We start from the raw sequence: 14856 nt of genomic DNA on the forward strand, positions 1-14856 counted from the left end.
TCTGTGAAGAATGGGCCGCCATTTGCCAAGAAACCTTCCAGCCCCTGATTGAATGTATGCCTGCAAGAGTGGAAGCTCTCCTCAAGGCTAAGTGTCGATCAACACCATATTGAATTCCAGCATTACTGATGTAGGGCACCATGAACTTGCACATAATTTTCAGCCAGGTGTCTGGATACTTTTGATCACATAGCATGTGATATAACAACATGTTGTCAAAAGCTTGATGTGTGTGTACAACTTGATTCAAATACACTGAAGCGAACTATACAGGGTGTCCCAGCTATCTTGTCCACCCAAAATATCTCTGGAACAATAACAGCTATAGGAAAATGACTTTCACCGGTATCAATGTAGGGCTGGGGCCCATGAATGTACATATTTGGAAACATTCTAAAACGAAAGCATATGTGCTTTTTAACACAAACTTATGTTTTTTTAAATGGACCTCCTATATTTTTTCTTCAGCAATCCATAGCATGACAAAGCACATAAACAATGGCGTTGATTGCATCGCAATATCCCCTTTACATCCCGAGATATTAAGACGCGAAGTTGACGCTTGAAACACCCGACGTGCGCTGCTAGCGCACGCCCTGAGGCTCAGGCGTGAACCCCATGCTGCCCGTAATTGCAGCAGACCGTATTATTCGTTTCGGACCTCTTGATAAGTATGGAGGTGTGATTACACATGTCAATCACATCGCGATTACGGGCAGCATGGGGTTCACGCCTGAGCCTCAGGACGTGCGCTAGCAGCGCATGTCTGGTGTTTCAAGCGTCAACTTCGCGTCTCAATATCTCGGGATGTAATGGGAATATTGTGATGCAATCAACGCCATTGTGTATGTGCTTTGTCATGCTATGGATTGCTGAAGAAAAAGTATAGGAGGTCCGAAGAAAAAGTATAGGAGGTCCATTTAAAAAAAACATAAGGTTGTGTTAAAAAACACACATGCTTCCGTTTTAGAATGTTTCCAAATATGTACATTCATGGGCCCCAGCCCTACATTGATACCGGTGAAAGTTGTTTTCCAATAGCTGTTATTGTTCCAGAGATATTTTGGGTGGACAAGATAACTGGGACACCCTGTATTATACCTGAAATTTACATTGCAGTAAAAAAAATACATAGTGTATTTGTGACTGATTGCTAAATCCCTTTTTCTTTTTCTTTTTTTGAAACAATTATTCTATTGATATATTCTGATCATGTGGGTCATGAAATTCTACTTTGCAGACTAAAATGTTATGGCATTAATGACATCACACTCACATGGATGGGATCTTATCTTACTTTTGTCACAGAAAACAAAGTGTCTCATTAACAGACTGTATCTCATGTCAGGCATGAAAATAACCTTATAATGAGGGGACAAAATATATGGAGCGTCAAAAGTATGGGTACTTTGTCTACTCCTGTTTGCAACCTGTGTAAATGATCGTTCAGCAACTTTAAAGGGTGGCTAAAAAAATGTGATGTCGGTTGATATCACACGCAGACCAACCAGGTGTTCAAACTGCACCTTACCAGACAGACCTCAACTGACAGCTGAAGATTTATATAAGTGGCTCAAAGCTTACAATTTGTCACAATCATATTAAGTAATTTCAGGTCAGCAGTAAAAACTTGTAAGTACTGGGAGCAGATATTAATGGTCGTATGGTAAATGACATACACTATATAAAATTTCTCAGTTAGATAACAATGTCAAATGAAGTCAACACGCAGATAAACTGAGGTGAAGTGTTTTACTTGTTGGTTTAGGGTTTTATGTAGCTGCTGGCTTTCCTTGGTGTTTTAAGGTGAGTCAGAACACTTGATGAGATCTGTCACCAAATGTAACATCTGATGTATTTATCTTTTTTCTTTTAATCTGGGTGTCATAGTTGATTCTATTGAAATAGAGGTCCTGCTAATCGTTGCTTCTGAAATATCATGTGTGGCCAAGGAAAGGCTTGACTTCTTCACGCTCTGCAGCTGCTATTGCAGAAAAAGAAGATAACTTCCACTCATATCACAAAAAAGCACGTCCACTACTTTCCTTTACGTACGTATATTTTCTTGAATGAGTGTACAGATCATTATAGTAACTTGGGGATTAGAGTAGAACACAACTTTTCATATGACATACACCTCAAAGACTCAAAATAATGTTCAAGATTGCAATATACGATGGTTGGAACTTAAATAGTGGCAACTATTTATTCAAAACCGATACAAAAAAGTTAATGTTTGCAGCTGTTACTGTCCTTCAAAGTAGTCACCAGCAGTGTGTAGGACCTGTTGCGAGTGATGTGGAAGGTGTAGTGTACCATTAACAGGCCTGTTCCGTTGTTGGTGCAAATGGAGCCGTCTACAGCCTTTCGAATCTTTGGAACAGCTCTGAAGCGAATGACATGAAGTGGTTCCTTCATGTGCGGAATCAAATCAAAGTCACAAGGACTTAAGTCCGAGGAGTATGGTGGATGGTACAGTTCTTCCCAGTCCCATCGACTGAACAGAGAAGCCACAGCTTGTGCTGTTTGCGCCCATGCATTGTAGTGCAAAATGATGGGTGGGTTGCGCAGAAAGTGTCGCCGCTTCTTTCGCAAAGCTGGTTGCAGGTGATGTTCCAAAAACGAAGAGTAATGCTGTGCATTGACGGTCTGCTGTGGAGGAACATAACGCGTTGGGATAACACCATCAGTCATATACGAGAATCACCATAACTTTAGACTGCTCCATTCGCACCATTAACAGAACAGGCTCTGCTAACGGTATACTGTGCCTTCCAAATTCCTGGCAACGGGTTCTATGCAACACTGATGACTACTTTGAAGGACAGTAACGGGTGCAAACATGTAACTCTTTTGTATCGGTTGTGAATAAATAGTTGCCACTGTTTAAGTTCCAACCCTCGTATTTTATTTGTCACAAAACTATGTTGGCTTTTATTTTCATTCTTGGAGAGTGTGGTTGCTCCTTGGTGGTCAAACTACTGCCAAGCCGTGACACCAAAACGTAAAAGACCCTGCCCACAGCAGGTGAACCAGTTTACTTGTCACACCTTGCCATTTTCTCATATTCCACACCTCCCATTTAATGTCTGCACACACAGAAACAAACACACCCATTCCCTAGTTGATCCTGCCAGTAGTCATATGCTTGTCTCGAAGATTAAGCCGTGCATGTCTCAGTGCAAGCCATATTAAGGTGAAACTGCGAGTGGCTCATTAAATCAGTTATGGTTCCTTAGATCGTCTGTGTCATCTACTCAAGCGACCATTTCCTGTGTGCTCTACGTTTGCTGACTCCTACCGCGTCCGCACGCATGCTCAAATGGCAGCATACTAAGGCTGAAGTGCTCTCCACATTTTTAACTGTCATCCTTCAATGGCAAACTGCATTAATTATAAACAGATGCGCGCAAAGTGTCGTCACGGCCTTCGCGATAGCAAACGAGTTAGCTGGCTTTCATTCACTAGCTCTTTTAACAGTTCCACCCTTTCCTCTGTTGTGTGGGCCAACTCTCAGGCAGCTCTCTAGGACCGAGATCCATTCCCCAATTTCCGGCCTGCCAGTAGCAGACGATGTTATTGTGGACCCTATTGCTATCTCCAACACCTTGGGCCACCATTTTGCAGAAGTTTCGAGCTCTTTGCACTATCACCCTGCCTTCCTGCATCGGAAACAAGTGGAGGAGGCTTGGGCGATACCCTATTCTTCTCCAAATCGCGAGTGCTCCAATGCCGCCTTTACTATGAAGGAGCTTAATCATGCTGTCGGTTCATCCCGATCCTCCGCCCCAGGACTGGACACCATCTGCATTCAGGTGTTGCAGCACCTTTCTCTTGCGGGCAAGCACTTTCTGATTAACACGTACAACCGCATCTAGGCAGAGGGTACATTTCCTGGACGCTGGTGTGAAGCCAGGCAAGGACAAAAACCTTCCTTCTAGCTACTACCCGACATCTCGTACCAGTTGTCTTTGCAACTTACTGACAAATGCACAGTGTGGATTTTGAGCACGGTATTCTGCAGCTGACCACATTGTTACTTTGTCCACCCTTGTCGCAAATGACTTTTCTGTGGAAATCCCAGACTGTGGCAGTGTTCTTCGATTTGGAGAAGGCCTAAGACACCTGCTGGAGAGCTGGTATCCTCCGTACTCTTTACACGTGGGGGCTTCCGTGGCCACCTGCCGTGTTTCTTTCAATCATTTTTAAAAGACTTGAGTTTTCAAGGTGCATGTGGGTTCTGCCTTGTCAGACACCTTTATCCAGGAAAATGGTGTGCTTCAGTGTTCTGTCCTGAGTGTCGTCCTCTTTGCTTTCGCCAATAACCCTATCGTGATCTGTCTCCCACCGGTCATCTCCCTTTTTGTTGTTGATTTTGCCATCCGCGGAGGACCTGTTTCACTGAGTGGTATCTTCAGCACTGTCTTGATCATCTATCATCTTTACTCCCGGAGCATCGACAGTGGCTTTCGCTTTTCCCCTGACAAAACCATCTGGCGGCGCAAATGGTTTCTCCCACCATCTCTACATCTTGGGCCTCTTGCTCTTCCGTTTGTTGAAACTACTGAATTCTTGGTGCTCTTGCCCATGCTCGTGCTCAATAGGAAACTCTCTTGGTCCTCCCATGTGACTAACCTGGCAGCCCGCTGTACACGGTCTCTCAATGTCCTACGTGTCCTGAATGGTACTTCCTGGGATGCCGATCGAACCACCCTCCCCCGTTTGTACCGGTCCCTTGTCCATTCGAAACTCGACTATGGGTGCTTTGTTTATTCGTCTGCACACCCACCCCTCTTACGCCGTCTCAACACTATCCACCATTGTGGCATCCGTTTGGCCACGGGCGCCTTTTTACACCAGCCTGGTTGAGAGTCTGTATGCTGAAGCTGCTGAACTACCACTATCCTACCGCCGTGACTACCTCCTCAGCAGGTATGCGTGCTGTTTGTCTGCCATGCATGCCACCCCTTCTATGCCTCCTCCTTTGATCATTCCTTTGACCGTTGGTATGGGGCTCGCCGCTCTTCTTTGTGACCTCCTAGAGTGGGCTTTCACCACTGGCTACGATGGCGTAACTTCACACTACCTTTAACTTTCCCAGTGGGTGTGAACCTTTTACCACCTTGGTTTCGTTAAGCAGCCCATGTAACCTTGGCCTTCATTCACTTCCTAAGGACACTACTCCAGCCTTGGCCTGTCGCCTCCAGTTTCACGACGTTCGCATGGAACTTGGCAATAGTACATTTGTCTACACTGATGGCTCTCGGACTGACCGTGGGGTCGGGTGTGTCTTTGTCATTGGCACCCGTGTCTTTCGATATCGCCTTCCGGCACACTCTCAGTATTTACAGCCGAGCTCTTTGCCTCGTATCGAGCCACGGAGTATATCCGGCGGTACAGCCTTTCCAGTTGTCCTCTGCTCAGACTTAATCAATGCCCTCCAGTGTGTGTTGTACACTGCCATCCCTTAGTGCAGTGGGTCCAGGGAAACTGTCACTTGATCAGTCTTCGTGGAACTGGTGTCACATTTTTGTGGGGCCCTGGTCATGTCGGCCTGCCAGGAAACGAGGCTGCTGACGCTGCTGCCGAGGCTGCAGTCCTCGTACCTCAGCCCGCGAGTACCTGTATTCCCTCCGATGATCTCTGCATTGCCGTCTGTCAGGAGGTGGTGTCCCTTTTGGCATCACCAATGGTCCTCCCTTCACGGGAGTAAGCTTCGGCTTATTAAGCCTCCCCATGCGCCTCGGACAACCTCCTCTCGGCCCTCCTGCTGGGAGGAGATTATTTCAACTTGGCTGTGTATTGGACACTGCCTTTTTAGCCATCTTCATTTGCTAAGTGTTGCTACCGTACCACTTTGTACATGTTGTGCCCAAATTTTAACTGTCCGCCTCTTCCTACTGGAATGCCCTGTTTTCAACCATTTATGTTTCAGCTTGGGTTGGCCGTCTGATTTATCAGCTGTTTTAGCGAATGACAGGCGGGCTGTTGACCGCGTTTTACTTTTTATCCACCAAAGCAATATGGTGAAGGCCATTTAATTTTTAGTTTTGGGCCTCTATTTCTGTATTGTGTTTTTTTAGCCTGTTTTCCACGTGCCTATTGAGCAAAAGTAAGCAAACAAACAAACATGCCCATAGAGTATATGTCGCACGAATTACTCCCTACTTAATATTATTCTCTCGTGATCATCTTTCCTTATACTACCCAAGGAGTGTGAAATGTTCTTTGCCCAAATGCCCTGTAACACTTCAGAGGCTAGTCAAGCATGTTATCCCCTCAGAAGCATCTCTCATTGCATTGACTAAAGGCACGAGTGTTGGCTTATTTAGCAAGTTGCTCCTCCCTGTTGTATCATGGAAAGGGTCTTCTGGGTCAGTGCACCTAAGAATGTCTAGATTCAGAGTTCAAAAGTTCTGAGAGCTACATGGAAAGATGTAGAGTCCATTGTAAAGTTGCGTGACAAGTAGAAATGTCCTGTAAATAGGAATCCTTTCTTTGATAATTACTTCTGTAATAAAGTAATGTTAGCATGTGGACAGCTGTTATATAGTATGACTGAGGAGGCAGCATCTTTCTTATTAATTTACTCATTTTCGTAATGAATGCGTAGACTCATTCCATATCCGTGCTTGTGATCCTTCTTGATGGGCACTACCAAACATGGTGAATGAATGATTGAATGTAGATCTAGCGCATCCAATCAGCTACAGTGCTGAGAGTCTTCTTGGAGTGAGTGAGTAATAATGTAGAGAGGAAATGTTTAATAACTGCATTCATCTGATAATGTTTTCCTTGACTTGTTCCATTTCCATGAGGATATTATTTAATGATGTGATCAATACAGCATTATTTGTGCATGAATGGCTTGATAAAGTTTTGTTTCTGTGCATATGTTTCTTCAGCATGTTTTGTTAATTTGTTTTGTAATTGATGATGATGATTAGTGTTTTAGGGTGCACAACAACGAGGTTATCAGCACCCGTTGTAATTGAATGTACATATGCCATGACACTTTTCTTTTCAAGTATAATCATGATTATGTATGCATGAAAAATCTAATTTCCTGCAATTCTTTCTTTCTTTCTTTCTTTCTTTTTTTTTTTTACAGCCATTAATCCTGACTTTCCTTACTCATAGTAAACACATAATCAACACAGTCATTTATATGAAATAAGAATTCTTTAACTAGTTAAACCATTTCAAATGTATTATCCATTAGTCTTTCCTCCAGATCCAAACATGAGCTACCTTTATATCTCCAATCCGTCAGCCTACTGTTTCCTAACATTTTTATTGCTGATGGGAATTTGGTGCTCTTCCATGCCTGAATACTAGAGCCCACAGAGCTTCTGTAGCAGCACCATAGTGAGCAATATTATTTTGGTTTACGCACCTGGTAAGGAGGGTGTATGCTGATTGTGGAAGAAGCACATTGTCCTTAAGTATCCCACAAGATACGTAAAAATAAGAAAGCACATGATTGACAGGATTAACACACAGTTCATTCCCCTCACACAATTTAAGTTGATTTCACTATTTCTTGATCGGATCCATTTTGACCATTGTTCAACAGTCAGGACTCGAAAGAGATGCGTGCATTACATTTTAGTATCATTGCATTTTAGTATCATTATTTACTTTTCTGTGGACAGCATTTAAAGTTTTCAGTCCACAACTCGTGCCTCATTATATGTAAATTTGTCATAGAACACGTTTTATGCATGGTAAAGAATGGTAGAGAAATGCGTAACAAAAGCACACAAACTGCTGATAAATAAAAGCAGACAGAGTGACAAATGGCTGGTACATTAGGTTGAGATAAATTTTTGTGTATGACAAATCTTGAAGTAATGAGGCATCAAATGATCACTGAAAGAAATACAAAGTGCAATATAAGTACAAAAGAAGAAATCCATAAACTAAACAATTATGTAAATGGTTAGGGCTATATCCATATAACTAAGATTTCTGTTCAGTTGTACTATAGAAAGAGGTTTTAAGCGAAACCCGCTTTTACATACAGTTTCTTCTATCTTAGATATTTTTTGTGTAGGATTATTGTAACAGTTTTACAGTGCTGTATTTTTCTTATTTCTGTGACAAATATCCGCTAAGGGGGCGTGATGATTTGAAAGAAATAAAAAAAAAAGCGATAACACCAGAAATTGACATGAATAGGATACACTGTTCACACAAAGAGCTTAACAATGATGTGACAAGTCACGAGATGCCTCCTAATATCGTGTCGGACCTCCTTTTGCCGGGCATAGTGTAGCAACTTGATGTGATGTGGATTCAACAAGTCTTTGTAAGTCCCCTGCAGAAATATTGAGCCATGGTGCCTCTATAGCCATCCATAATTGCCAAGATGTTGTGAGTGCAGGATTTTGTGCACAGGCTGGCTCTCAATTATGTCCCAAAGATGTCTGATGGATTCATGTCAAGAAATGTGGCTGGCCAGATCATTCTCCCACATCATCTAGAATGTTTTTCAAACCAGTCATGAACAATCGTGGCCTGGTGACGTGGCACATTGCCGTGCCTGAAAATTCCATCGTTATTTGGGAACACAACCAGGATGCAGTCCACTCCACACCATTATAAAGCCACCATTAGCTTGCACAGTGCCTTGTTGACAACTTGGCTCCATGACTTTTGGGTCTGAGTCACACTCAAAACATAGCTTCAGCTCTTACCAGCCTGGAATCAGGACTCATCTAACCAGGACACGGTTTCCAGTTGTCTGGGGTCCAACCGATATAGACACAAGGCAAGGAGAGGTGCTGCAGGTGCTGATGCCCTGGGGCAACTGGGAAAACTGGTAAAAACCAGGGAATTTTTTCATCCGGGAAAAATCCGGGAATTTTTTAGAATTTCGGGAATTTTTCATTGTTTTAGTTTTCAGTTAAATTTTTGTAATTTTGACTGGTAAGAACTGACACTGTGACAAAGAATTTTACTGTATGCTGCGACTGCAGAACAATACTGCTGCCATAAAGCATAAACGAGACAAAAAAATTAAAATAAAACCTAAGTTACAAAGGAAATGCGCCCTTTACAGCAACGAAACACTGCACACACAAGCGTCTGCCAACAGTGAAATGTGCCAAAGGCTGTAGGACGAAGACTATGCAATTCTTCATAACAACAAACTGCTTCTGATGACCGTGACGTCACAACTGTTCACATCAGGTTCGTTTGAAGAGTTGCTAGCGGGCTCTTGCGCGTGCGCTGTTGAGTTGCATGTGAGCAGTACCTTCTACCGCTTGTGCCTACTTGAAGTGTGACTGGAGGAGTGTTAGCTGTATCAGCAGTACCAACAAGCTGCCAAATGCTACCGGGAAAAATTTTTCTAGCGAACGCAAGCTACTAAATTCACACGTGCGCAGAGCAGTCAGAGTTTTAGTGGGGTGGGGCAATAGTCTCCACTTTTAGTGATTTTGCTATTTACTCTTTATTTACAGCTCTCATGTTAAATGAAAACAAAATATAATTCTGTGGCCGGGAGCTATCAAGTGAACTAAAATAATTCACATATACGGAAGGCTAAAATATGTTATTAGTTTCAGTTTTCCGATTTTGTTTTATTTCCACGTTTTTGGCAGTTAAGCATTGATCGCCTTGCTGAATAGTGAAGTTATTTTTGTCAATCTGCTAAAGAAATTTGTCTGTTATTAGTCTTTTTTTTGCAGAGGCAGTAAATTTATTTGAAACAAAGTGTTTCATTCCACACCATTGGCTAGTTTCAACTATTTGCTAAATTTCAAATGCACGTTTTCATCTTCTGGCACATATGGCATTATGCCATAATAAAGAACCAAACATGAGATAATACAGTACTGGTACTCCAAGAAAATTTGCATCCCGAAAACTTTATATCAGGTTGGGGCCTACATCTTTGTGAATCTGGACAGTCTTTAAGCCGAATTATGTATTTTAGTAATATTTACGAAATTCCGATGTTTTCAGAGTATCATGTGATGTCCTGTTTCATTTATGATGAAATTTAAGATCTCTTAATGCTATGCAAGATCTGTAAATGCTATATAAATACGGGCTTCCTACATCATCGTAGTTGTGCATGGGCAGTAACACCTGTTTTGTGGTGTTGTCTGATAATTGGTGAAACGAATTCTAACAGGTCACAGGAAAATATTGTGAATGGTGGTTTGAAAAGTGTTACTTTCAAAGTAAATATAATTTATGCAAGATGAATTATGTTACGTACAAGAATGTCCTTTGAATTTCTTAAATCACAGAGCGTTTGACTCTCGTTTAAAGCATAACACTTTGAAGGCCAGACATTTACGTCATTATTTAAAATTTTACTGGCACATTTACGTGATGTATCTTAAACTGTAACACACACAAAGAGGACAAATACTATACGTGAAAGCTTAGCTTTTCTTGTAGCTACACTATGTACATTCATTTAAACCATTAATTTTTCCTATTTGTGTGTTAACGCTTCATAACAGCGATGTTGCTATTGGCTGACAACATTATGTGCCCTGTCCTCCGAAGATCTGCTGTCATCGGCTGGCGAGATCATGTGATATGATCTATGACTGACTTACAAAAGCATCGCAATCTCAATTTCACTAAAGTGCTTTGATTGGTGGAACTCGAATATATACTTTTGTGATATGAAAATAGGCAGCGTACATGTTGCTGCACGTAGAAGCTTGTCCCAAAACGTGCGGTTTTTTTTTTTTTTTTTTACCCCAGTGTGTGTTCGTTTTCTAAAGTGCCTGGAAGTTCTACACCGGTCTGTAAGACCTAAACCATTCAAAGTTTGATAAGTTTTACAGTTCTGAGGGAAAGTTTACTGTCACTTAAACAGGGAAAATGTGTGTATTCACTTGGGAGAAAGTGTACTTTTAACTGGTAAATTGGGATTTTAGCTTTTCACTCTTATTAGATCATACACTGTGTTTTAGTAGTAATCTCCGTCTTGCATATTACCCTGCCTTCCACCTTTAGGCTCTCAAGTTTTTAAATCTCGTCCAGTGCAGTCCCCAACAATCAGTGTTTCCTTCTCATCCCGTAAGGTACGCCTCCCCTGACTCACACTTCTGGGTGACTTTTCCGAAATCTACTCCTTTTCCTAGACCTCTTCAGTCCTTTTCCTTCATCCATCCTCCATCCCCTTCAACCCTTCTGCCTGAAGAAGGAACCACTGGCTCCAAAAGCTTATCTAATTATAACCTTTTATATGTGTGTTCTGCCATCGCTTGGTGAGTAGATTTCTTACCTATCCAATTGCATTATGTAATTAAATTAGAAGGTTAGATGTGAGGAAAAAAGGATACAAAATTGGTGAGGCTTTAATGGTCACTTTTTCACATATTGCCTATAGACTTTTTTTTTCAGGATCTTCAGCCAACATATGCTTACTGATGTTTGTGACCTTTCATCAGCACAAGTTGCAGGAATTCATCAAGATTCTTCCTCTGCTGGTGGAGATGAACAGGGGTTGAGCCAAAAGCCAGTAGTTACATTTTATATCTGTGAGGGGAGGGAAAGGTGTGGGCATTTTCCTGTTCATTAACTGCTGTAGCTCTTCTGTTGTTACTTGCAATGCTCATTATTGAAATTTAGGAATTAAATATATGTGGATACACCGGTTCCTGCGAGATCACCAAAGTTAAGCGCTGTTGGGCGAGACCGGCACTTGGATGGGTGACCATCCAGGCCGCCATGCGCAGTTGCCATTTTTTGGGGTGCACTCAGCCTCGTGATGCCAATTGAGGAGCTACTCGACCGAATAGTCACGGCTTTGGTCAAGAATACCATCATAACGACCGGGAGAGCTGTGTGCTGACCCCACGCCCCTCCTGTCTGCATCCTCCTCTGAGGATGACACGGCGGTCGGATGGTACCGGTAGGCCACTCTTGGTCTGAAGACGGGGTGCTTTTTTTTTGCATTGATGGCTTCTTCTTTCCCTTTAAAACTGTGGTCATGTTCATGGATTTTACTGGCTTCAGAAAACAGTATGATTCATACACTAGTATGTGTGCAAGATGAACATGTGAACTGCAGTATCTCATATCTCAGATGCAATACCTGGAATGTGTTCCAAGGAACAATTAGTACTCAAGCAGTTACATGGAAAGTGTCAAGTTTTAACACCAGGTTATGTCAGAAGCAGTAAGGCCTTTGTGCCTTACATCCCCAGGGTCACGAAACAGAATCTCCTTTATATTGTTCACACAAAGCATAAAGGCTATAAATTAACTGACTGTGATGATCAGGGAGTTTCTCAGATTGACAAAGGACAAGAGAGAATCACAGTGTCAGGAGTACAATGTATACAGTGCACATATGGAAAAGTCCTTTGTTGGAATGACTGAACAATCTGTCATTACCAGGACCATGAAACACAAATGGTATTGAGGACTGGAATATGTGAAGAAATGGGCCACAGCAGAGCACATGCTGTGAGAGATGGATCAGTTCATAAAATTTGGAAGTTAAAAAACAAACGTGACAGTTGTTTTATCAACAACCAAGAAAGTCTCAAACCAAATATATCCTAGAAAGTCTCAAACTGAATGTATCCTAGATTCCTCTGCTGCAGCAAATTACGGTCCCATGTAGGAAGGGGAGAAACACTGTGGTAATGATGAGGAAAAGACAAGGGGAGCATCACAGTGGTAATGACATGGGGAAGGCCTTCAGACACTTATGCGACAAGAGCATACAATCTCTGAGTTAGGGCTCAACTCCAGTCATCACAAGTGACAGAGAATGTGTCTCTAAGTGCCAGCCACTGTTGTTGGTGAAATGTCAGAAAAATTATTAAACAAAAATTTTGGCCAAAGATCCCAAGAAGAAAGCGAACAGGTAATGCGTGAAAAAGAATGGATGTACCATGAGCACTATTCCCTACTTCTCATTTTTCTAGGGATTCCTGCAAGGAAATCTGCCAATTCATAAGCTTGTGATTGTAATTGCACTGATATTGTTCCTTATCAAAGAAGTAATTCTGTCAGAGACAAAAAGGACTTGGAAGAGCAGTTGAACGGAATGGAAAGTGTCTTGAAAGGAGGGTATAAGATGAACATCAACAAAACCAAAACGAGAATAATGGAATGTGGTCGAATTAAGTCGGGTGATGCTGAGGGAATTAGATTAGGAAATGAGACACTTAAAGTAGTAAATGAGTTTTGCTATTTGGGGAGCAAAATAACTGATGATGGTCAAAGTAGAGAGGATATAAAATGTAGACTGGCAATGGCAAGGAAAGCATTTCTGAAGAAGAGAAATTTGTTAACATCGAGTATTGATTTAAGTGTCAGGAAGTCGTTTCTGAAAGTATTTGTATGGAAGTGAAACATGGACGATAAATAGTTTAGACAGGAAGAGAATAGAAGCTTTCGAAATGTGGTGCTACAGAACAATGCTGAAGATTAGATGGGTAGATCACATAACTAATGAGGAGGTATTGAATAGAATTGGGGAGAAGAGGAGTTTGTGGCACAACTTGACTAGGAGAAGGGACCGGTTGGTAGGACATGTTCTGAGGCATCAAGGGATCACAAATTTAGCATTGGAAGGCAGCGTGGAGGGTAAAAATAGTAGAGGGAGACCAAGAGATGAATACACTAAGCAGATTCAGAAGGATGTAGGCTGGAGTAGGTACTGAGAGATGAAGAAGCTTGCACAGGATAGAGTAGCATGGAGAGCTGCATCAAACCAGTCTCAGGACTGAAGACCACAACAACAACAAACAACAACAACATCAGAGAAGTTAAACACAATGAGAAACTGACCTTACAATTCTTGTTGTCTTTCAGCTTCCACCTGTCGGAAATCGTGCGGAGTCTGTAGAAAAGTATCTAAAGAAATCTCTGGAGAATCTGCAGTTGAGTTACGTCGACTTGTACCTCATACACCACCCTGTGGGCTTCCAGGATGTGGGTGGCGATACTTTCCCTAGAGACAAAGATGGGAAAGTTCTCTTGGATATGAATACTGACCTCATCAGCCTATGGAAGGTAAGTTTCATTACTGCTGCTGCTGTTACACAGTTATTGCAAATTCTGTTCTCTTGTGGGTGTTGAAAGCATGAATTTTCTGTCAAATTACCACTCCATCACACAAACCAATTACTTTAATACATAAATTTTTTCAACAAGGAGATTTTTGTAGCAAATGTGCTAATACACAGGCCAGTCACATTAATGAACTACCACCTTTATTCAGCATCAGCATGCAATAGCCACTCACAAACAGCAGGTGCCAGCACTACCAGCTGAAGGTATATAAAGTGTGTCTGTAGGACACAGAAAACATTACAGTCAGTTGGCGAAGAGTTCTCGGGCTTCCAGACGGGTGGCGGTGTCTTCAAACTGCGACGTTTCGACGAGTGACATACTCGTCATCTTCTGGCGAAGTGCCGAGACTTTGCGGATGCCGGTCCCTTTATATCTGTGGCGTGCCCCCCACCACCTGGCCGCGGGAGGCTGGATCCAGAGGAGCCGGCGGGCGGGGCGGAGGGGGAAACGGGTGCGCCGTTTGTGTCTCCGTCAGAGCATTCCGGTTGCGTCTCGTGAGCTGGACGGTTCTCAGTGCGTTCCTGGCGTATTGCGGCTAATGCTGGATTCTGGGCTGCACTCAGTTGATAACCTTCATCCCTGTTCACAAGATGTTCGTGTACCCGTATTTCTATTGATTCTTTAATGACGCTGTCCCAATAGCTCCCGGCTCGGCAGAGCACCCTGTTGTTCTCGAAATCAAAGGTGTGGTTTTCTTTGATGCCATGTTCAGCTATAGCAGATTTCTCTATCTGTCCAAGTCGGACATGTCTGGTGTGTTACTCGCACCTTTTCGAGATGCATCGTTGCGTT

At 42.4% G+C, this 14856-nt stretch overlaps 1 protein-coding gene across 3 annotated transcripts in view; it reads left to right on the forward strand.

Moving 5' to 3' along the window:
• Positions 1–14856, forward strand: part of LOC124719042 (1,5-anhydro-D-fructose reductase-like) — a 62986-nt gene that overhangs the window by 21020 nt on the left and 27110 nt on the right. For all 3 annotated transcript variants that reach the window (XM_047244712.1, XM_047244713.1, XM_047244714.1), the window contains exon 4: positions 13804–14004. In XM_047244712.1, the coding sequence (XP_047100668.1) occupies positions 13804–14004 (201 nt within the window). The remainder of the gene's footprint in view (positions 1–13803; positions 14005–14856) is intronic.

Source organism: Schistocerca piceifrons, chromosome 10 (assembly GCF_021461385.2).
Source record: "Schistocerca piceifrons isolate TAMUIC-IGC-003096 chromosome 10, iqSchPice1.1, whole genome shotgun sequence".
Lineage (NCBI taxonomy): Eukaryota > Metazoa > Arthropoda > Insecta > Orthoptera > Acrididae > Schistocerca > Schistocerca piceifrons.